The 25,344-nt window shown below is 46.7% G+C and overlaps 1 protein-coding gene across 5 annotated transcripts in view; it reads left to right on the plus strand.

Moving 5' to 3' along the window:
- Window positions 1-25,344, plus strand: part of LOC3291411 (optomotor-blind protein) — a 134,468-nt gene that overhangs the window by 23,721 nt on the left and 85,403 nt on the right. For all 5 annotated transcript variants that reach the window (XM_061655794.1, XM_061655792.1, XM_061655796.1 and 2 more), the window contains exons 3-4: window positions 21,115-21,228; window positions 21,718-21,871. In XM_061655794.1, coding sequence (XP_061511778.1) covers window positions 21,115-21,228; window positions 21,718-21,871 — 268 coding nt within the window. The remainder of the gene's footprint in view (window positions 1-21,114; window positions 21,229-21,717; window positions 21,872-25,344) is intronic.

Here is a 25,344-nt window from a genome sequence, read left to right on the forward strand (position 1 = left end):
AACGGAACGCCCGAAAGACCCGACAGTCATACCGAAATGGCTCGTACCTATGGGCACTTTTTGAACAACCCAAAACCAAAGCAGCGACGTGGAAAGCAACGGTGGGCACGATCGATTTGGTTGTGTTTTGGGGCTTTTTTTGCTACTCTACCCCCTTGCTGTCGTTGAGCTTCTCTCCCAAGAGAAGTTGAACGATCCTTGTTGTTTTTTTTTTCTCCTGAAACGATCCTGCAAACGAGGGAGCAGCTTGAAAGCAGCCTTGAAGACCTTCGATACCTTGTGTGAGGTATAGCAAGAGAAGGAGAGACAGAAAGATCGAGCGGAATGAACACAACCCAGGGAACGGATCGAAGCGAACAAGCAACAAGGCAGGAACGAACGAATGAACGAACGGACGAACGCACAAAACCCTCCATTATCGTTATTAATATTGGGTGCCTGACTGTTGAGATCATACCCGTCCGGCAAAATGAGTGTATTTTTTGAGTGATTTGAGTACCGTCCCCCGTTAGCAGTTACTCTTGGAGGAATGAGTTACACCCTCGCGCGAGCCCTCCCCCTCCCCACCCGTAACGCACGGTGCGCTCTGCAGTTCTCAATGTGTTTGTGTTCTTTCGAGCCATGCTACCAACACATCAAAAGCTTGTTGTTTTTCGCTTTCTTTCATGCACTTATTCTAAAACTAAACACAAACACCGTCATTTTTTATTACATTAAACACTTTATTGAAACATAAAGTACACACTAAAGTACACATTTAGAATCCTTCATACTCACGAATGACGTCATACCGGGTCGAGCCAGGCTGCGGGAAACTTGTCGACAATCTGCGTTGACTCTGTTCAGCAAATTCTTACCTGTCTATCCACGCACTGCATGTGCGTCTGTGCACACTGTTTATTCACTTCACACTTTATCAAAACACACAGGCGCACGAAACTTTGAACGAAATGCGCACCAACGCACAAACACTGCGCGCGGGACTTAAAACAAAACACGCACAACCATCTCCGGCAAAGCGTCGCGCTGTACTGGTGGTGTTGTACGCGTAGGAAGGGGGGGACATACGGAGCGATGGTTCGATGCTGTAGTGTAAGCGAGACAACACGATGTGACGAGCAGATCCAAGTTGGTGAGCTCGCTGAAAGAAGACACACACACATTCACAGACGGCTCGTCAAAGCACGGTATTTGTATTGGTGTTAGTGAAGCGCGCGTGTAAAACAGAATGCGAACTCTCATCGCAGCGCGTTTCTCCTTGCTTCCTCAAGCTTCCTCATACCCCTCGGCCTGAATCACTCAAAATTTGGGGTCTCATTGTTTGCGTGGTAATTACACGTTTCATGGTGTTTTGTTTATATTTCAAAAATATATCTTTCCACCAGCGAGCCAGCGCCACCAGCGCTGTTATTACAGCAGTCGACTGTCGTCGTCGTCCCTTGCACCTCGCGCCTTCGTCCGGGGTTGGTGGTGATCGAGGGCTCACGGACTTTCTCGTGCACGTTTTTCGCCTAGTTATCACCTTACGCTGTTGTGCTGCTCTCCGAGCTGCTGCTGCTGCTGTCGAGCAAGCTTCCCAAGGTGGGTTTGAGGATTGGTAATTTAGTGAGTTTGTTGTTGCAGTTGTTCCGGCGAATCCTGGTATCCGTTACTGGTTGGGGATGGTTTTCTTGTTTTGAGAGGATCTCGCCTGTGCCCACCATTTATCACCCACACTCTTTTGGTTTGAGGAGCTCTGATCATACTGAGATTGGAGAATTGAGTTGATCAATTCCGTTTTCTCATCGTTAGGACTTTTGCTGAAGATGAGTTTGTAAGAGGACCCGTCCGGCAAAATGAGTGTATTTTTTGAGTGATTTGAGTGACGCTGTCGAAATACAGTGTCTCTTCGACGAATGAGTTACACCCTCGCGCGAGCCCTCCCCCTCCCCACCCGTAACGCACGGTGCGCTCTGCAGTTCTCAATGTGTTTGTGTTCTTTCGAGCCATGCTACCAACACATCAAAAGCTTCTTGTTTTTCGCTTTCTTTCATGCACTTATTCTAAAACTAAACACAAACACTGTCATTTTTTATTACATTAAACACTTTATTGAAACATAAAGTACACACTAAAGTACACATTTAGAATCCTTCATACTCACGAATGACGTCATACCGAGTCGAGCCAGGCTGCGGGAAACTTGTCGACAATCTGCGTTGACTCTGTTCAGCAAATTCTTACCTGTCTATCCACGCACTGCATGTGCGTCTGTGCACACTGTTTATTCACTTCACACTTTATCAAAACACACCGGCGCACGAGACATTGAACGAAATGCACCAACGCACAAACACTGCGCGCGGGACTTTGAACAAAACACGCACAACCATCTCCGGCAAAGCGTCGCGCTGTACTGGTGGTGTTGTACGCGTAGGAGGGGGGGACATACGGAGCGATGGTTCGATGCTGTAGTGTAAGCGAGACAACACGATGTGACGAGCAGATCCAAGTTGGTGAGCTCGCTGAAAGAAGACACACACACATTCACAGACGGCTCGTCAAAGCACGGTATTTGTATTGGTGTTAGTGAAGCGCGCATGTAAAACAGAATGCGAACTCTCATCGCAGCTCGTTTCTCCTTGCTTCCTCAAGCTTCCTCGTACCCCTCGGCCTGAATCACTCAAAATTTGGGGTCTCATTGTTTGCGTGGGATTTACATTTCCAGTAGGTCAAATAAGCTGCATAGGCAATGATGTGAGAAGAGGAAGAGTTTGAGCAGGCAACTCTCTATGCAGGCAACAGATGATCCTGTCGTCAGTAAATAAAGATTTTGTTAAGCCATTAAATCTTTTTGCATATAAAGGAGAGCTGTCAAGTGAATGTTCCCCATCGAGAATTGAACTCAGGTCTCCATTTAAGAACAGTTATTAGGCAGTTCGTTTTGACAACTTCAGTATCGAGACGGACCATCATCAAGGAGTGTAGAACGGGATTTTAATGTAAATGTGCCTCCAAATGCTTTGCTATTTTTCTCTTTTATTATAAATCAATGTTGTCGTATTTTTGGATGATAATTTAGCGAATTAATTGCTTATATCTGTTTTAAAATAAAGTCAGATACTTGTTCCTCACTATTTCTCAATGTCCTTAATTTTCTTCTCGTCACTGCAACTGATTGCAATAAAATTGACATTACCAGGCAATGCCTCTACCGCCATTATCTATTACTCAACAAATCGTGTTTGACATTTGCGAGGTACTTGAGCTAGGATCAAAAATCAATTGCCGCAACCAGCTGGCAGCAACGCAGCAGAAATAAAACACTCACACAGACACTCACGCAAACACGCTGCTGCGCGTCCCACATCCGCAACCGGCAGGAAATCATAACTTTTGCCACGTATTTTATTTGACTGGCTGCACTTAATCAGATTCCTAAATGGTTGCCCGATCTGGCCGCTGCCGATCCCTGGGTCGTTTTTATGTCCGTCCCGAGATTTATCTCGCGCGCGGGAATCATGGGGTTTTTGCACAGGCAGGTTCGCATAGCGCCGCACGATTCATTTTAATGGGCAGCTCCGCCACCATCCGCCCCGAAAACCCCGCGCAGCCGGCTGGCAATTAATTTATATTTATAGTCGGTGGATTAGAAGCCGAGCTGGGTGCAATGTGCGTGTGTGTGTGTGCACCGGTTGCATTTTCGCGCTGCACTGCAAACCGGTGACAGAATGTGATGGGTTTTAGAGGGTTGAAATCTGTCTAGTCTCGCGCGTATCCGTCGCTCGGTCATCTCTACCTTTGATGGTGAGACGTGTGGTACATTTTCATATTTTATTATTGACTTAGTGCGGTCGGTAGGTGAGATAGTGGGAGCGAAAGATTAATTCAACCGATTGGCAAACAGGTGAGACTGTTGACTGTGAGATGGACGGGACGGATGGCTGTTTCCATTCCTTCGCGTGTGGTTGCCATATTTCTTCACCGGAGACGTTTAATTAGAGCTGAAATTGCGGATCGCATTTGCTTGGATTGAAGTGTATGAAAGGGGTATTGGGTGCAACTGGATAGTTGGGGACTGTAAGGGTGTATCGTCCATGTAGTGGTTTTCCAGATGAGATAAACAGAAAGCGGTGGGGAAAAAGGATTAAGGCAAAACTGATATTTTATGTTCAATCTTGAATTCTGATTTTTCAAAGATTGATTAATTTTAGATGTTTAGTTTTAGATTGACATGCTATACTTATTTCAATGTCAAATGTTTTAAAAAGCTGTATTTAGCTTTATTTAAATACATTTTTTTCTTTTATTATCAAGTGCAATTTATTCTTGCAATCGAGAGATTTCGAGATCCAAGCTCATTTCTTCAATATAAATTGAGTCGAACTTTGCCCGTTAAATAGAATGAGCCCGTTAAATTTACAAAAAAAAAAACGGCAGCTTATCACATCAGCATTGTTATCAATATCTCACGATGAAGTGGCATTTGGAAAATTGGAACATTTTCCCACCGAAATCCGTCGACTCCACCGTTGCATAAGGCTGAGACTTCATCTCATCTTGCAATTCCCACTGGACGCGATTAAAAGATTATGCTTTCACACCCAGTTCCTACCATTCAGTTCAGCGGATCTCGTTTCATTTTCCTCGAACCGAACGGTTTATCTGGTTCGGTAATTATCGATTTAGAGTGGCAGAGTGACTTTCGCCTGGCGCGAGAGCTACAAAACCCTTAACGCTATGTACCGCTTAACCATTAGCGATTATTGCTCCCAGGAGGGTGTGATAGAGATAGAAGGGAAATGCAAGATAACTCCGTGGTGTGGGAAGCGCATTACAAGTTCATTTAGTATCGGAGTCCATTTACTTGATGCAAAAGCAGTATCCATCTTTTGAATGGAAAGAAATAACAGCCTTTGATAGCATTAGAGACATTAACGTGAATTGAAAGACCGCTGCTTTAAGAAAGGAGACATGTATATTGAGAGGAGTGAAGAAAAAAACAAACACAACCATGTTGATAAAAAAAATCGTGCAAAAAACATACAACCCAACCGTCTTGCTGCTCCGTCTCCTATAAGTAACGCTTCGGGGTCGGTCTTTTGCGCCCATAAATGGACCCTCCCGCCGTCACCATTCAAAGACACACACACACGGGCAAGTCAATGCCAAAAGCCACCCTTCCCGCTCTTGGTGTGCGCTCCAACTTCCCTCGCTCAAGCGCTTTCATCCCGCTGGCCTATGATCAGGTGCAAATCTGGTGCCCTCCGTGTCGGGTTCATTTTGGATTCAATCGCTGCCTTTGGGCATCGCGTCTGAGCAAACCACCCTCCCCTATGGTCGTCATGTCCGCTGTCCGTGTCGCTCAAACTATCATAACGCTCGATTCGTTCGCCTCGATGGTGGTGATGATGATGATGATGTTGACCATCATAACGCCAACGAGCGAACGAGTGAGCGAGCGTGTGGCGAGCGTTGGCATTTTATGTCACCGTGCGCGCATACACACTCACACACCAGGTTGACACGGTTGCCAATTACATACCATTCTTGTGTGCTGCGTTGGCATACACCCCCGTCCCAACCCGTCCCTGGCCTTTGTTTGCTGGCGGAGGTTCCTTTGCGAATGGTTATTTATGTTATACTTTTTTTCTCTCTCTTTGCCTTTTGTGTAACCGGTGTGTGCACACCTTACCACAAACGACACCAAATCACAATGTTCAGCCCGCTGCCAGGTGGCATACAAGCACAGGCACACGGTTTGCTGTATGTAATTTTACAATTTATCAACACTTTATTAAACTGAACCGAACGGTTAGCGAGCCTTCGGGCGTCTTTTTTCCTTTTTGCCACTTGCCATAAAGAAATTATCACAAAACACACACTCGCACACACCTTGGATGGGTGAAAATTATGCTTATTTTGCTTAGACCGTCCGCTAGCTGACTGACCGCTTGCCGTCAGTGGACTTTTATTCTATTGAGCTCTTGGATTGAGGGGAGCAAAGTAGTGATGTGATCTCTGGAGTGCACCTACGACTCAGATTGTTCGTTCGAATCTGACTCTGGCAAAATCGGAACCACTAAACCCGACCGGAGTCGGAGTCGTCCAGAGTTGGAGTACACTTCTTAAACAGGGTTTTCTTTCTAAAAACAGCGTTTTGAGTAAACTAGAGTCAGCAGGAGTCGGAAACGGGGATGAAAACAACTCCGACTCCGGACGACTCCGGATGACTGCAGCTGACTCCAGATAATTCCGGAAATTTCCGACTTCAGGCAACTCCGGCCAACTTAGGAGACTCCGGATGATTCTATATGACTCTGGATGACTCCAGACAACTCCGATTTTTGATGACTCTGGCCAACTCTGGCCGACTCCGGACGACTCCGGATGACTCCGAATGATTCTAGATGACTCTGAACAACTCAGAACGACTTCTGATAACTCCAGATGATTCCGGATGACTCCAGACGACTTCCGAGAACTCCGGATGACTTCGACTCTGGACGACTCCTGGAGAATTCGAATGGCTCCGGACGACTCCAAACGTCTCCAGATAATGCTGGGTAGACGTACCTTCCGGAGTAGGTTCCTAAATATTTGTATTTGAATTCGGATGTTTGTGAACTTCACCCATCACTACACCAACGATGAAAGGCGTCATCACACCTGTCAATGGTTGGATGCGCCTAGTGCATAATTTTAATCCAGCTTCCGTCTGTGTGCGTGTTTCGTGATTTCTGTTGTCTTATCCTCGCTCGAAAGCATACACTCCCGGCGGGCACAAGCTCCTCTGCTGCCTGCCGGTTTTCCTTATAGAGGTGTTTGTGTGTGATAGTAGTCTATCCGTAGAGGTGTCGAGCATAAGTGAATAACTCGTTCCGGCCCGGGGAATGTTTTTATGTACCGTTTTTCTTTCGTGACGCTAGATATGGTGAGCACATAGATGAAAAAGTCCCCAACAACCGGCGATGGAGGTAACGCGGGCGCGATAATAATCATGCTAGAGTTGATTGAAAGGAAGCGGCAGGTTCGCCGAGGGTACGCGCTTTATTTGCACTGATTTGTGGTGCTGCCGAAGCTGGTTACACTGTGCTCATTAGATAAGTGATTAATTGCACGATGAGAGCGATGGTTTGTGGTTAAAATAAGTACTGCCTTTTTCTTTGGTGGAAACTTCATTATTCATTCCTATACATTTTAATACAATAAATATCCGTCTCAAGCTATAACATTAATATTCAACTTGAATGCTGGTAACATGGTATTTTGTGTATGCGTCTTAATTTAGCAATTAATTACATTTGTCATCGATTGAGTGAGCTCGATCTTATCGGTTTGTTTGCGTTTTTTTTGTTTGTTGTTGTCAAATGTTAAATAATTATACCACTCCACTTGACCCCACAGGAACGACGAAACATGCAACGAAAATTCAACTAAAACATTGGTATTGGTTTTGATTCGATGAAAGGTTGTTGGTGCTTGCTGCACCTTCCTTTGCCAGTTGTCTGTCTTCCTCCTGCGATCGCGTCCGCTTATTACGAATGCATAAAAGGGCATGGGCAGCGAAAACAGATCGAACGCATACGCGAGTCGGACAGGCAGTTGCGACAGAGCACACCGGGGCCCCGGGTGTACGCGTTTTGCATTTTAGATAACGGCCTCGAACGGCTCGACTCGGACAATTAAATTTGGATAAATATTAATGAAGCGCAAAACGTGAAAGATTATGTTTTAATTGAGAAACAAAGCGAAGAGAGAGAGAGAGAGGAAAGACAAAAAGCGCACACTGTGAAGCGACGATGCAGTGAAACTAATTAACTTCTTCGCTGCCGTGCGGAGGCCACTTCTTCGAGGCTGTAGAATGAAGAGGTGAAATTTTAAATAATTCTTAAGTCGCGCAGCAAGTGCAAGATGTGCGCGCAAAAGCGTCCTGCGAAGGGTATGTTCGCGCTCGGGTTTTAATTATAATTGATCAAATTTCCTCACGTCGATGCGGACGCTCACGACAGGATAATTGAGCCTGGTGCAGTCTTGGGTTGGCCAAGTTGGCCTCACCGGCTGGCTGTGGCTCGGTTACCATTTCGGGGTGTAGTAATGGGTGCATCGCAGGACAGAAATTGACCTACCCGGACCTCAATTCGCCACCTGACACTGGGAGGCCTCATGATCGAATGACAGTGATCGTATGATCGTTGTTCCAATTATGCTCGAATGATGCATTGCTTAATTTTTTATAAAAATCCTTGTTTATAAGTTGTTTTTCACCTAAAAGAGCAAAACAGATTTTTATTAAAAAATAATTTCAATTTACAAATCTCAGCTCACTTGTGTAATGAGTCTCCAAACTACAGCTACCATTTGTCTCGGGCTGATCGGAGACGCGGGTATGATCGAGAACTTTTTTAACAAATTGTGATAAATTACAGCTAAATAAATTATTAATATTATCCAACGAGCCGCAAACCGAGGGTCACATTTTGATGTGGGTCAGCTGGAATGGGATGGAAGAAACTGAAAGGAAAACCAGAAGAATAACACAAAATCCAAAAAAGAAACAGACAGCGAAAGGATGTTTGGGCACCAATGTTGCGTGTGTGCGTGCGTGCGTGTAATTTTTTTTTTGTTATTTTTCTTTTACATTTTTATTCGATAATGATGAGCCCCTCGATGATGAGGGAATGATAAATCGGCAATCGGATTTTTTTTGTTCTACGCACGCTCGGGGACGGGGAGGACTTGAGTCGAAAAATAAAATAAAAACCGGGGCAATGAAAACTGGTTTGGCGCCAAACACACGAGCACACACACACACATCTGTGCGGATCGGAAGCGAACATCGGGGGGTCGAAATGGTTTGGTTCCGTGGCGAGAGCAAAAAAAAAAAAAACACATGAGGAAACGTGCGCGGTAGGCAGAACTCGGCCGGTCGAAAAGGGAACTGGGAGAATTACCGAAACAAAACAGACGGGGCGGGAAGCTGGCAGCAGCAAAGCAAGAGCTCTAAAACTATCAACGATAATTTATAATACTCAAATTATGTTATTTGTTTAAGAAATTATTCACCAAAGCATAGAAAGGCAAGAGGAGAACGTTCGTAATCCGTTCGAGCGAGCGGGACGACCCAGGGGCTGGGGAGGGGTTTTATGATGTCAAGGATACGTGCAGCATAATGCTGCCTTCCCATTGCTACGTTGTTGCGCTCGGTGAAGTTCTTGGGGTGTTTTGAAGTTCTTCCGACGACGAGGAAGACCTCCGGCAGCACCTTCCCAGTTTTGCACCTGTCATCGGCGCACAGTGCGCCAGCGGGTTTTTTTTCCCTCTGAAGGCTCCGTTTCCGTTCGGTTTTCGTGTTCCTTTCTCCACTTTGTGTGTTTGGTTTGGTTCCGTTTTCTAGGCATTGTCTTTTTTATATTATTGCCTTTATCACTCACAGCTTGTTATCTTGTGTTTTATTTCCTCACCCAATGTTACTTTTCCTACTGAACGAAATGATCGAGCCCCCTCCTTATGCCTGCCTTATGTTTATTACATGTTCCGTTTTTTTGTTGTTACTGCTTCGTTCATTCTCGCTGGTGGCCTTGGAGGAGTGAAGCTCGTAGCAGTGGCAGCAGGACGGCAGCGCGGTACAAATTGTACCAGCTGATAGTGGATAGCCGGTTGGCGAACGCAGTACGGGTGACACACGCAGCGTTCTGGACGTACCTCTCATTACGCTTCCACGCTGGCTTTCGTTGCGGATTGATTGAAACATTAGCATTTTGATCATAAATTGATTGGTTGATTGTGTGTGTGTGTGCGTGTGTTCGTTTTTATATTACCTTCTCCGTACCGTGTACTCAACCAGAGGAAGAGGGCGAACTGTTATGCAGCTTTAATGACAGTATGATTTATGTATTTCTACTGCATCGGTTTTAATTTGTCGTTGTCCCCCCAAAAACCCCCAAAGACTGAACTCTTTTACGTACTATAATGGGTTTATAATGGGAAAGCTGTTTTTTCTCTCTCTCTGTCAAAAGAAATAGTTCAATTTAGTGTTTCTTAGTGAGCCTAATTGATTTTGACTAGTCCTTAGAAGGCACACAATCGTGACTGTCTAATGTGAGACAGCAAACAAACTGGTCTTAGACACACGTGTGAACGAGCTAAAACGGTTGCGGGCATAAATCATTAGCGTCTTGTTTAATTTGTGCTGAGATTACAATATAATTACAGCTTGTACGTGCTGTACGGTTTGGCTAGCTGGCTTTACTTTATGCTTCACGGACCAACGACCAGGGAGCTCTTTAGCCACAAAGAGAGATCTACAAGTGTTTACGGTCTATAACTGTATCATTAAATAGGTAGATTTACACCGACATGTTTAACTTTATTTGCAAGATGATCTTTAGTACTTGAATTGTCTATAGAGAGAGTTCAATATTTCATACTATCCTGATTGTCTGAAAGGTAAACTTCCTCCAATAACCTTCGCGAGCAACTAACTTTCCTTGAGAATGAGAACGATTCAGACGATTGACGCCAAATAATTAGTGCATCGAGGAAAATGTCAGTGCCATAAATCTTGGTCCGTCCGTCCGCGTCCACTTCTTTGCATGTCAGCACACAAATTATTATCTCCCCGTCGCTGTGTCTCACTCGCCAACTCGTCTGACCCTATAAAATTGCCAGTGCTCTTGCGTTCAGGAACTCCTTCCAGAAATCCCTCACACAAATTTCAGACACCCAGATTCCAACCTCTTCGGGACCTTCGGGGAATGCTTTCTGAGCGCTCCTCAAATCTCTCGTTCACCTTACACTCATACTCACACATACACACGGTTGGGTGGGAAAAGGAGCGCCAGACAACATCACCGTTGCCCCCGGAGCGCTTTGCCTGGACAAGTTGGGACCAATCAGTAAATCAATCAATTGCTCGCAAGAGGCAGAAGTTTGGTGGACCAGATCACTAGCCACTGCCAGCGAAGGGAACGATCATGAAGGTGGAAGGGGTGGGGGGGGAGCGATGCAGCCCATCGTAAATTATGAATTAATTTCTGCACGGTACTGTAGCCGTGACAAACAACAGCTGAAGCGACGACGCACGTTCTGGTGGCGTTGCATGTGAGCAGCCACGGCAGCTCCAAAACAGGGTGTTCTCGTGGGGTGTCGAACGTACACGAACGGGGCACGTCAACTGGATCGCGCGCCGTTCGGCCGGGTTGCTGGTTAATTTATTTAAATGACGCACGTCAACGATGTGCCGATCTCCTGCCGGATCGCATGATAATTGCAGTGCTGCTTGTGCTTTGCCGTGAAATTATTCAATCAAATGTGGGACGCTGGGAATGAAGGACACGAACACACGAAGCTGTCAGAAATCAGACCGACGAAACTGCCAACTTCTTGTGTGTTGTAAACTGTACTCTAAAAACCGTACAGAAATTGTAACAAAAAGTGATACAAGTTCTCGATCAGCGAACGGGGAAGAAATTTCCATCCACGAAAATGGCGTCTTTTGGCCCCCATAATTAGTACCTCCTGGAGGTAAACAAACAGACGACAAAATTAACACCACTTAAACAAGGAGTGCCGTGATAGCAATCAACCACATACCTACCTCCGCTGAGCGTCACGTATTTGCATCTCAATTAATCGCCCGAAGCAACCAGGAATCAGCGGAGGGAGAAATCCTGACGCGCTGTGTGACGCTGTGCTGCATTCCGTGGACGAAATCGCTAAAGCGAAGAAGCCAAGATCCATCGATCCAGCACGTCCAGACGTACAATTGTAACAAGGTGCGTCCGAGTCTGTGCCATTTCCTTAATATTTGGCTTTTGTTTGGTATTTTGCGTAATGGAGCACCAAACAGGAGGATCTACCGAACTATGCAAACGTGTAGAACACGAATTTCAAGTAATATTTAACGGAAAAGAAAAAAAATGCGAACGTAACACAAGTACAATCAAGAAGGATATTAAAACAATCGCCACACAAGAAACAAAAACGCAACAAACAAAAAAATCGCACTACCCCGAAAGGAATTAAAAGAATGTGTTGGGATACGAAAGCAAACGGAGCAAAAGCGCATCTACAAGACGCGCTACCAGACGCTGTAGCATGAATATTCATAACCTATAATAACTATATCAGCATTACTGCCAATAACAATAACCCAAACAAGCTGGAAGCTCTTCCCGAAGCACCCCAATCCCCCCCCCCACCATCATCAGTTTGATTAGCGAAAGGACCTCTGCACACGGTAAAAGGTAGGGCCTCCTGCAAGCGAACGGAAAACCAAACAAAAACTTCGTTCTCCCAATGCACCACGCCACGCAGGACCATTGAAGAGCCACGACAGAGCACAGAGGATGCCAATGGGCAGGGGGAGGGGGACGAAGAAAGCGTAGCGAAGCAAAGCAAATAACCAAACGGCGAGTGGTCATCGATGGTGGTGTTCATCATCGCCCCACTCGTTTTGGGGCGTGAACCTACCACAACGCTTGCGTCGCGTACACCTCTTTTGTGCAGGAGAGCCTGAAGCGCCTACGAGGCCTCTACAAGCAGGCAGTAGAAGTATCACGAATTATGATTCGGTGGTCTCGGAATCGCGACGCCAACCAAAAAAAAAAGGGTGGCCCGTTAATCATGGCGTTTGCTCGTTCTCTTTCTCTCTCTCTTGTACGCTCCTATTTCCCAAAAACCGGAAGATACCGTCGCAGTGGAGTCACTGCTGCTGACAGAGGGCGTTGTGGCGCGTTAATCACATGGCCAGTGCAAAACGCAAGCCCGATCACTATCATGCCCTGGTGCTTTCCTCGTTCAATAGTACGAGACGAGTATAGGGACCTCGTGGAGTTGGTTGGTGTTTTTTTTTGTTGCTCTGCCTCATGTTCGAACACTTTAGCTTGTTGGTGTTGTCCGGTGTGTCGTTTTCGGGGCCCAGAATCGGGGACCCTCGGGGCAGATGGTGATAATGACGGGCTGTGGAATCCTGAGCCAGTTCCTGTGTGTGTGTGTGTGTGTACAAGCGAGGAGTGTGTTCCCGTTTGGCCGTACCAGGCTCGATTAGGATGGTCCTCGGTGGTGGTGGTGTTCTGAACCCGGGGGTCGAATGGGGAGGTTTCGAAAGAGACCGAGATCGTTTCAAATTGATTTTGGCCTGCCTTTTGTTTGTAACCCTAAACTCTCGGTCGTTGCTTGTTTACTTTCTTAACGAGCTGTTGCGGGCACAAGGTGATGAATTTCCACATCATCATCATTGGCGCCCTTGTTGTCCTCGCTGTCTCTGCGTTTGGTTATGGAATGTTGGGTTGTGTACCGTTAGCGGGCTAGCCCATTCTATTCATATTAGCAGCAAAGGTCCCAAAAGGGGTTAATGTTGCATTAGTCGGTGAGGTTTAGATACCGTAAATGTCTTAATATGTTGTTCAATGATGCTCACCTTTCGGAGTGATCCTGCGAGAACAAATTAGTACGTACAATACTTCTCTTCTCACTCGCGCCAAAGACAAAACCCGGGTTTCAACCATCAAAAACGAACCGTTTCACTTTACCAGCAATTCATTCACTCTTACAACAGGCAGGCAAAAGATCACCCAGGCAAAGATCGATTGCGCTCTAGCCTTTCTCAAGCCTCACAAGGTGCATCAACAGTCCAACATTAAGACAGCCCACACGAAGGTAAGCCAACACCACCGTCGCAGCGGTCTTCCGGACGAGCGAGTTCGTGACGACGTGAAGGGTTCGTTCGTCCGGAGCGTGGCCGTTGGGCTGGCGCCTTACTGATCGAGATTGAGTGATTTCTCATCCACTTGCCACCCTCGTCGTCGCCCGTCCGCACGGTCAGCTTCTTTCCTTCTTTCTCACGATGCCCAAGAATCCACCCCCAGGTCCAGTACCGAACCAACCACTCGCTCTCTTTCGGTCTCGCTCGGTTGAAATAATTCAAATTGTTTTATTTAAATACATCATTATCATCGCGACCCGGGCATCATCACCAACGTCATCATCTTCGCGTCGTCGTTGGTGAAGATTTCGGCTCCACCATCCCCCACAGCCCTCGTCCAAGGTGCAGCTGGCCACGATCATTTCAGCTATAGAGACGTTCTGGATGACCGTTTTACACTGGCGCCTACCAAGATCACGTACGTCCGTACCAGCAAGGATGGTGTGGCGCTAAATCTACAACTTGCCCCCCTCTCCCCTCCTGAGGAAAGAAAACCCCATCTCCATTCTTCACCCCGACGACAGTGAGAGAGTCCTCCCCGTAGGAGACGGAGAAAAACATGGGAGAAAAACAGCAAGCGAACGTTAAAAAATAAACATTACCTCCACCGAAGTGGCTCCTCGATGACGGGGCCCCATTATCGTGTACTCCACGGCGTTGCAGGTCCCATCCGAAAAAGCCCCCGAGGGCTTGTTTCGCGTTTGCCCGGGATACTGGCAGCAGCAGTGGCTAATTTGGAAGGTGATCTGTTGGCTCGGGAGACTCCGCAGGCTCATTTTTACAAGCGTGCGAGGTGTGATCAGAGACGAAGAGAGAAAGAGAGAGAGAGAGAGAGAGGGCAGACGAAAATCATGATCATATTGGCCAGCCAGTTATAATTTTCCCTCCAGAGGGTCGTAAACGAGAAACCACCGGCGATGCTCGGACCGTTCCACGAGGGCTCCATGAGAGGGTTAAGCAAACATTACAAATTATGAAGTATTCATGTCACGATTTTCTTCCCCAAGTTTCCCTGTTGGGGCCTCGAGAGTAGTGTGTTGTGTTTTTCATTCGTTTTTTTTTGTTTTGCACTCACTGGCTGCTGCTGCTGCTGCTGGGCCCGGGTAATGGGTCCGGAAGATCCGCTGGGTGGCAGTAAACATTGAGCTGCATGATCTTCGGTTGGGCTGTGCGCTTTTTCTTTATGCAAAGGCTTAAAGCTTTTGCTGCATGTCCTCGACACTGCTGCTTCTGATACGCTTTCCAGCAAAACAGCCCTATCAATTAAAGCGCTGGTCTTGTGTGGGTTCATTACAGTGACGTTGTGTCCTCTTGCCGAGGTAATGACCTTTTTGTTATATTTGTTCTGAATTAAAAAAAAGCAGCACTGCAGACGATCAAAGTGAAAAATGATCCCCTTCAATGCGAAAACTCGCATCATAGACACCGCCAATTGCAAGAAAAAACGGTTTGCTGGCTACTGTTGAGGCCAGCTCAATGGCCGCTGCGAGCGGTTTTTAATCTTATCGAACACCAGCCAACTGCAATCGACGTCCCTCCGAAGACTATCGCAATCGGAACCTAGCGGAAGCTGTCTCAAATGGACCGTGAAAGCTGCTCCTCACTCCAATGGTGCCCTGTTGACAAACCTCCCGTTCCCAAAGTGTTGATTGCCTCCGTTCCCCTCTTGTTTTATGCCGTTCGGAGTTCGGAGACCTTCGAGCATCTCTTCTCCGGTGTTTTTTTTCTGCTGACTCACAGCATTCCCAGATTATGTGTGCGCATTCGTTATCAGTGTCGTATGTCGGTGCTGCCTGTCACCAGGGACATCGAGCGCTCTTGTACCGAATGGTCTGCGATGAGATTGTGCCGTAGTTTCCGCACTGACCCGCCAGTCGGCTGAGGTCGCGCTGACCTCGCGGACAGTTTTGTGGGGGTCAGATTAGCGGCGCAATGGGCGAGCGCAGATTAGCAGCGCGTTTCGCAGTGCGCTAAATAGACAGCCTGTCGCTGTCGCACGGCACGCTACGTCCGATGAAGGCAACGAGCGCTCCCATATTGATGCAGGCTTCGTGTGTGAGTGAGCGCGTTTTTTTCTGACTATGTTTGTCACATCGCGCTCTAATTAAAGCTTGGTTCGCGTCGCAGCAGCGCAATGCGCGAACCGCACGCGGTCACAGTTGAGCTGTGTCACCCGCTGGTGCACTGCACTTTTTGCTGTTGCGGTGGTGGTGGTGATGGTGATGGTGGTGCTCGCTGCATCCCGTCACCCACCGATGCAGTTTATCAACCGCACGCGTGCACTTGTTGTCGCATGTTCGGATTCGGGCTATCATCATCTCATTAACACTGATTTACCGTCCGCCTGTCCGCCTCGGTGGTGGTTGATGCATCCGCCAAGTTGGCCAGATTATCGGGCTGCCTGCTTCCGCTGGTTGGTGGTGACAATCGACCGCGCTGTAGTAGACTTGCTGCTTTTTTTGTTGGTTGTTTGTTCGTTTCTAGTTAACGCAGTTGTCAACGTCTCACATTAATTTTAATTTAAGCAGATAGTTGGTGTATGAGTGTTTTTTTTAAATATCAAGCATTTTTTGTACTGTCACACTTTTCCTTCTTCGACACACTCATCACACTTGTTGTGACAGTTCGTTTAGTGTTTTCTTGGAAATGAGTTTTCTTCATAACAACAAATCAAAAAAAGGGTGACAACAAGCAATGCGTGTCGCACAAAAAAAGAAGTGTCTTAGCGATATCAGGCTTCCATGGAAAAGGGCAAGTACTCACTGGAATTCCGAGAACGGTTCATCATCGCGATGCAGTTTTGTAAGGCGTTTGCTGCGGTTTTGTATGGTTGAAGTTGTCTGGATGTGGGTATATTAGTTACACAGTTAACGATCCGGTTAGTGTGCATGTTACACCAGCCCAGATTGGCGCACGATGCGATCGTGATAGAAATGTATACACCCGCTCCCCCGAGGGAACATCCACCGCTGCTCCCAATGCTTCCAACTACTGCCAGCGTTTGTCATTGGAAATGAATTAGGGAGGTTTTGGGTTTGGACCAACGAGGAAATCGCATTTCAACGCATCATCGCGCTCATGGGTTTATCACGCGAGCTAGTGATTAAGTCATATCGCGCCACACAATCATCACTGCTAACACACACCACACAATAAAAAAAAGCGAACTTAAACACACAGAAAAAACGAGAAGCTGTTTTGATGGCCCCGAGCATCACCTTCCGGTCATGCTTGCGCTACCGGGAGTCCGGAACACTCGCTCGTTTGACACTCTCGCTGAACCCGGGGTGGAGAGGTTCCGGGCTCGGGGAGGGGGAGCGAGATTGGGCCATCATCGTTGGTGGCGTGCTGGCGACTATGCCGTGGTGTTAATCTGGTTATAAAAGGGACAGATTTGTTTTTAATTTTTGTGCTAACAGTGTGGTGTGCGCGATGCCTTAGCCGTGCGCGATCGCAGCTCGATGAAATATGGGTTCTATCTCACTTGAAACTAGATGGCAATGATCGAACAGTGCGGGGAATTACATGCAGTGCATCATTGTTTCTTGATTTCTTTGAACATTTACCGTACATTTTTGGTTGCTAGAGCCTCTCTCAGACTCCAACATTGAAATTAACTGCTTTTGGAATTAAATGTTGAAAGGCTTGAGCCTGTTTTTCAGAAATATTGAACTTGTGTTTTCAGATATTTCCTTGGTTCAGATTGAAATTGAAAAAAAGTCCTGTATTTAGTGATCTTTTTTTAATATTAGTGCATTTCTATCACCTGTAAGGCTCTCACTAAACTCACTAAACATAATTGGACGCAATATTGAAACATGCTTAATTCCTGAGCATTGATTTCTACTATGTCGATATTCATGAACATAGGAGCTCCAAGAAATTGTTGGTGCTGAAGTCAATTTTTCTTCTATTATAAAAACATTTTAAAAACTGCCTGCTGTTTCCTTCTAACAAACCTTTTTGATAGAATAATAGTCAATGATAAGGCATACAAATATTGCAAGGCCAAGCAATTAAAATTAAAATCCACTCTTTAGTGAGATTAAACCTAATCGAATATCTCGCACTGTAAAACTACAACTTAAACTCGAAATTGTAAATACTTATCTGTGGAAATCAGTTCACCGCATGTTACTTCGCTGGAAGAATTCAACCGGGCCTACCATTAGTGTGACCAGCGTACGGTGGAAACGGTTTGCAAACGGTGCAACGACGCGTGCACTAATAATTGGGTGTGTTAATTGTTATGCAGCTGGAATTGCTGCGTAGTGTTACCAGAAAATTAAGAATCTTTGCACGTTTATTTATTCAACCTTTTCTTTTTTTTTGGTAGGCGTAAAAGTAAAGTGATTGTAAAAGGCTGTAAGGCTGTAAGACGGGTTTTGGTGTAGGCCATTTTGTTGCCTGTTGCGGCTGCTGCTGCTTGGTGTAAAATTGAGCAAAATTATTATTCCCTCCTTTCTGCACACACACATTTAGCAGCAGCAGCAGCACCATCAGCGGTGGGCGCTAATGCAAGCTAATCGGGGCTATTTGTAGGCAAGCGGCAGGCGAGCTGGAAATGATAATTAGACGTTTCACGGGCGTGGAAGTATTAATAAAATCACCAAATAATTGTGTTTTGTGCAAGTGTGCACGAGGAATTCTGGTGAGCGTGTATGAGCTTCGGCTTGAGCAAAGAATATGGCAAAGCTTCATACAACAACAGCCCACCGCAAACCTTTCCGGTGGTGGTGGAAATATAAATTAAAAACAATAACACTAGTGCCTTCCCGCCCAGTGCCGTCGCTACACGGAAACACGAAAGTAAAACACGCGTTCCATCATGCTTTCGAAAAAATGTACAATTCTTTTGTGTGGTTTTTTTTGTGGAAACACCCCCGAAAATATGTTTCCTGGTATCTTTCTTCTTGTCGCTTCGCTGGCTCGCGCAGCACCTGAGCGCCTGAGCTGAACGTGTTGGCGTGAAAAATGATGAACATGCGGCAGGGAAGAGATTGATTTATCCCGCGCCAGAGCTACATCGCCAAACATTGCAAGGGGGGTTTATCTCGCGCACCTCTGGCGCGGATAAGCAAAATGAAAACTTGGAACTTATTAAAAGCGCATGTTGACCGTCACACCAGCTACCAGCTAACTATGCTCTAGCGGGTCGCTAGACACTTTGCGTTTAATCCTCAGCGTCTGCGTTGCGGGTGAAATAACCGAAATGCTCGAAATGCCTCCACTCGATCGTAACATCGTTTTGTGAGACTACACCCCAAAAAAGAAACAAAAGAGAGAGAAAAAATACACCAAACAGTCCTCCATCATAGCGAAAAAATTTAATTAAGACAAAACACAAAAAATCAAAATGGATGGATGAGAAAATCCATCCATCCCGCGGCCGTTCGGTGGCTTCGGGGAAGCTTCGGAAAGCGTCCGACCACATCGGTTGGCCCTCTAAACTAGATTCAATTTTCGGGCCCTGCGCTTCTGCCGTTCCTCCCATCCACCCTTTAGCTTCCTGTAGGTGGTCAAATGACCCCGGAAGAAAAGCATCCGACTAAAAGTGTGGCCGGGTGGGCAGAGTGTCCGACCCACCACCAGCACGCACGCACCACCACCCAGTTTGTTGCTCATTAAACAAACAACCAAAAACCACTGATACATCCAATGGTTGGCATGGGAGCCTCCTTGGTGGAAGCTTTTCATGGAGGGGGGCCCGAAATAATTTACGACCGTAATAATGTACACATTCGTATGCCGCCCTGGGTCCCGCGTCGCAACACCGGCAACACGGCTGTACCACGGCTGATAATTATCATGAAAAGTCTGGCGTTTTCCACACCTATAAAATCACTCAGCGGGCACACACACACACCAGGGTGGCACTGACCGGAAGATGATTTCCGATGCGATAGGTGTGGGACCGGGTCCGACTACGGGTTATGGAGCCCGCCCGACAACTTCCTCGGAAATGGGGGATTTTTTGTTGCTGCTTGTTCGCTGTGCTTAGATCTATTTCTAGAGCCTCGTCGAGAAGGGAAGTTTTTAAGGGCGTTGTAACCTTTCCATGCACGCCCGAATCACCGCAAGCGATCATCACACCGGTCAGCCATTTTTGAGCACACTTAAAACTAACCTAATAATTCTCGGTCGGTTGACGCTGCGGGAGTTTGTGTGCTCGGAGGGAGAAGCGTTAATTAAAATATGCACCGCCATACACTTACAGCAAACCGGGGGGGGGGGGGGGGGGGGGGGGGAAGGTTGCTAAAAATACACACAAAAAGGCAAGAGGTTTCCTAATAATTCCTGGGTTAGTAATCTCACCGACACACTCCCTGCAGCCTTTCGGGAGATAAGTTTTTGAGGGTGTACTAAAACAACCATCTTGACCCTACACACCTCCAGTTCCGCACAGCGTTCCTCTTGGAAGATGAAAACGATAACACGCCATCCTCTCGAAGGTGTTGTTGGAACGGCGTTTGGTTGGCGTGTGAGTTGTTCAGCAGGGCGTAACACTCATGCGCTCTCGAGTGAGTACACTCGCGCCACGCCGGTGTCTGGTGTTGATGGACCCATCCCAAATCGCCCTCACCTCCGCCTCCGAAGCGGAAAACAGCTCCCTTGGTCCGAATTTTGACAGCTCAGCGCCGCTCGCCTAGAGTGCGATTGTGTGTGTGTGTGTGTGTGTTTAAATTTAAGCTCCGAATGGATGATTTTTACGATCCCAAGCCAAACCCGGATGGCGGATGGCAAATAGACTAGGCCTACCTTCCATCGGTAGGAAAATAAATTCAATAGACACCTTGAAAGTGTACACCGTACACAACGGAGTTACGGAGTTACATGCCCGTTCGCTATTTCTGGACGGCTTGTGCTTAATGCGACAGCAAATGTTCCTCCCCGAAAAAGAGCGTACGCCATCTTGTGGTGAAAATGGGTGTAAATTACCGCCGAAGCTAGGAACGCGTTCGTTTGCGCACCGTTCACCGATGACTTGGAGCGATAAATTCCGTTTGACGGATTGTCGGACTTTTCACGGATGTATGTCAGCGGATGATGAAGCAGAGGAGATTTTGCCAAATCTTTGTTGACATACACGCACGCGGTTTTGGAACGGTTTCAGTGTAGCGATCTTGGGTGAAAGAAATGGCAAGATATTCAATTTCACCACCGTGGAGTTGAGATGAACAGTGCGGCGATAAAAACGGTTATTTTGGACACAGAAAATCAGATATTTGAGCATGCAACTTTTACGAGCATTGCGTTGATGCGAGCGATGCGTTAAGGAGTTATTGCTTAATTTTTGACGGCTGGTTGGGACCGAGGATGATGATGATGATGATGGGTTTTATACATTTTTGAACATTTTTCAACACAGCTTTCAGCACGCAATCGACTAACGACTGTATCATATGTTGCTCTCATTTTTTTTACAGGCAAATGTTCCCGCAAATGAAGTTTCGCGTGTCCGGGCTGGACGCAAAAGCCAAGTACATCCTGCTGCTCGACATTGTGGCGGCGGACGACTACCGGTATAAGTTTCACAACAGGTAAGGTTTCTTCGCACATCTTTCGATGAGTTGCGATGAGTTGAAAACGGAATTTGTTTCTGGAAGAATTGGAAACTATCAATCAGGAAGCTCAATTTCTTAGTCACTGTGCCGTTTCCTATGATTTATTCCAATAATCGATCACTGAATTGACTTCTGATGAATGACATAGCTCATTCCATGAATAATATGGATATCGTGCGATGATATCGTGTTATCTATGTCATATAAGAGCATCTGAATCTTAAATCAAAGAATACTCATTACCTTGTGGACCCTTTTCAACAAAGTCATTTGTAGGAATCATTGAATCGCAACGTTCGATGCTCGATCGAGATCCTGAAGGTGATAGTACATCTCCCATACCTATGCTTATAGTCCAATGCCAAATCCATCAAGTGGGTCCATCAATTGGGTCAACATTCTTGCACTTTTAACGAGACATCTAACTAATATCATCTCTCTTCCTCTCTCACATTTTCCCCTCAGCCGGTGGATGGTGGCGGGCAAGGCCGACCCGGAGATGCCCAAGCGCATGTACATCCATCCGGATTCGCCCTCGACCGGCGAACAGTGGATGCAGAAGGTGGTCTCGTTTCACAAGCTGAAGCTTACCAACAACATTAGTGATAAGCACGGATTTGTAAGTACTCTTGAGCCATTTTTAACTCACTTTTTTGTGTGTTGGTGTGCATTCTTTGTCCGTGGGGAAATTAACGTCTTGATTCCAACGACCATCAAACATAGCGATCGTTTCGCTTGCTGCCAAATCAAAAAGGAAGACGAAAAAAACATTGAAGTCCAGCTACAAAAAAACTTTACTGATCAAAAAAAAAAACACACTCTGTACAGTAGCAAACGACCTCTAGGTTGCGTCGCACGTGTACATTAATGTCCGCTTTATACGCACACACACACACACTCTGGTTTTACCGCTTCGCTTCGCCCGCGTGGACAGTAGCAACCGCACACAGGGGACCCGGGAAATGGCCAACACTAAACCATTGGGTGCGGGCGCGGGTGGGTGAGTGGGGTTTTAAAAAGAAAGCGCGTCGTTTTTATGACCGTTACCCGGCTGTCGGCGGACCTCCCTTTGAACTCGGGGCCGAACTCGAGTGGCCCACAGGACACGAGCAGTGCCCGTCCGCCGGTCTTTGCTGTTGTAGCTAATGGATCACCAGCATCACCAGCAGCCGCTCCCGCGATGTACGGTCCGTGGCGTGAAGGTGAAATAATGGTGTCCTCTTAATCTGCGCTACTACGCGTTTAGCTTAATCGACAACCAGAAGCACCAGCCACTGGATTTGCCTGTAGTTTGGGGCCGTTTTTTGTTGTAGCGTGTATGTTGTTTGGGTTGTTTGCTCGTTCCTTTTTTCCCAACCAATTCCCTTTAAACACTACTGCCCCGACTGCTCTTGCCGACGGATCCGTAAGCAAACGATGGTGACACTATGCTTCCTATGCTTGCCGAGATCATGATTGTACGCTTAATTGTGTTTACTATCAATAAATAATACGCCTTAATCGGCGTATGCTCGCCAGCGGGCCCCGAGGAGGACGCGTAAGAGAGGTTGGTGGTGGTGGTGTTGTTGTCACCATCGTCGGAATCGCTTTGCGCGTTTACGCACACACGAGGCGGCAAGAGATGAAAGACCGGAATGACTTTTGTTTACACAACAATCAAACCCAATAAGTGCCGAAAGGGAACGATGGTGCTCTGTTGGCATGCTTAACGGCTGATGTAGAGAGGTCCATGGGAACGCAGTGAGGATGCGCCCAAGTTGCCGTGCGTGAGCGGACGGAGACTAAGTACGCTTGCGCATTAATTGTCGCGTCATGCGAATTATTGCGCACGAGAAAAGGCGGTTGAGATACAGGGTCGCCGATTAGCCGTTTGAAATTGATTGAACAATATTGGAGTGATTAAATATTTGCTTTTGTCTACGACTGAAGTTTGCCTTTATTGCTGAGGGAACGTTCGATGCTTTTTTGTGTGCTATTTGTAGCAAGAGAGCGATGAAGAGAGCACTATGAGTAAGCTCGGCAAAGGATTAGCAGCTCTTCATGTAATCGGCGCTGCTTGAGAGAGGCTGTTGGCGTTTATTATTTTCTTATGCCACCCTGAGCGCCTGAAAACTAACGATGTGCAATCCAACCGCGTTGCGAGGAGATTCTGAGCAGCTCGCAAAATTATTCACCACTAGCCGTAAAAGTAAACACAATCCGAGCTCTGACCCGCTGGCCTAGCGGGTCTAGCCCTCTCTCCCCCGGTGGTGCTACTGATAAAGTGGTCACCGGTTTTCTCGGTGTGCCAAATTTGTCTAAATGGCCTGTCAAACCGGTAGCACCAGAAGTGGCGGCGATGCGCAAGCAACGAACAAAACAACCATTGCCTCCCATCGGACGCAAATAATCAAACGAAGACGCGGACGGCGCGGACAGACAGACCAGACCAGAGCAGAGCAAGCCGCTCACCAACCCAAAAAAAAGGGGTTTTCGTTTGGTCAGCAAATGTGGTGCGCTGTGTGCTTTGTCCGTGTGCCAACGTTTGGGGCCCGCTAATCGGGGCGGTGTGGACGACAAAACTCAAACGATGGACCCAACGGGGTACGCAAATGTAGACGGCAAATGAGGACACACATGCACGGCGGCCTCGGGGAAAAGCAAATAATAGAGCATCGGGAGCTCGTTTTTTTTTTTGTTCGGGAGATGAGATGAAAAAAGCGCACATAAAAAAAAAAACAAATCACACACACACACGCACCAGAATCTGAAGCCGCAAAAGCGTAATTAAAACAAGCGTCCGACATAATGGATGATAAAGACGGATCCGCGCATGAGATTTGCGCGAACATTGGGCAATGGATTTCTGTTGTTGTCTTCTTTCCGTTCCCACTCCTTTGCGCGTGCTTTGCGGTTGCTGTCCATGTTTGATGGATGGTTTAATTTGCGGAGCCGGATAAGGAAATAATAAGGCAAACAATCACACACACACAAACATACATAAAGGTACACACAGTACAATAGAGCGTATGAATTTGATAGGGAATTAGACTACCGTAATCAGCTACTGGTTTTTACCTTTTTTATGGCATGTGCCTGGTTAGGCCGTGCTCTGACCAAGTGCATTTGGATGCATCATGCAAAATTTGTTTTTTTTTTTGCTGTGTGTGTAGCTTTTTTGTGCGTCTTTCCGCTTCGAATAAAAATGATAAGCACAACGAAAAGCGTGTTCGTTGATTTAAAAATGAAAACTGCAATGGTAGACGCATTGTCAGTTCCTACAAAGATCAGCCATTGTACGTTTCCTAGACTCAAATAAACTTTGGAAATGATAGATTTGGTCGTTTTGTGTTGTTTGAACAAAGAATCACTAGAAAATGTTTGATTGATCTTGATTTCTGTTCTACAATTATTTGAGATTTTAATCAGACTTCAAAATATTGAATAGTTCTTAATATACTTCTAAAAAGTGGAACTAAAACGAACGAAGTACTGTAACCAACCTGTCGCTGATGCTCTCTCCCATCCCAAACCACCAAAACATTGCCCAAAATGCCGCGTGGGTGCGAGCCTGGCCTGGATTGTGTCACCCTTTTGTCCTTACCATTTCCTAATTACTGACAGCTGGACAAAGGTTCGACCCCGCGCAGTGTCGATGGAAGAACGGTTGACGTCTAGAAATTAGCCCTTTAAAACCGACCGACCTCAACCGACCGGCGTATCAGTGGAGCGAACCTTTTCATTATCGCCTATCTGTCTCTCTCTCGGTGCTTACCAGCCATCCGGTAGCCGAGGACACTGATAGTAAAATAGCGATAATCGCTTGTTAGGAAATTATCCCGACATGCCATTAATCCAGCCTTGCGGCTGCCCCCGACACACACAGCCTTCAGATAGGACGTTTGACCGATAAAAACACACACACACACACACACACATAAAAAACGGCTAGAACAGTCCCGCCACCCGGTGGCATCTGTGGTTGATGAGGCGGTTTACTGCTTCAGCGACATCGATCCGATCCGATTTACCCGGCCAGCCCCGGGCCACGAAAAGGACCGAAGGACGACCGCAAAGCGTACCGGTGGAGGATAAGGGCACAAACATGCAGAA

The sequence above is a fragment of the Anopheles gambiae genome, chromosome 3 (assembly GCF_943734735.2).
Source record: "Anopheles gambiae chromosome 3, idAnoGambNW_F1_1, whole genome shotgun sequence".
In the NCBI taxonomy this organism is placed as follows: Eukaryota; Metazoa; Arthropoda; class Insecta; order Diptera; family Culicidae; genus Anopheles; species Anopheles gambiae.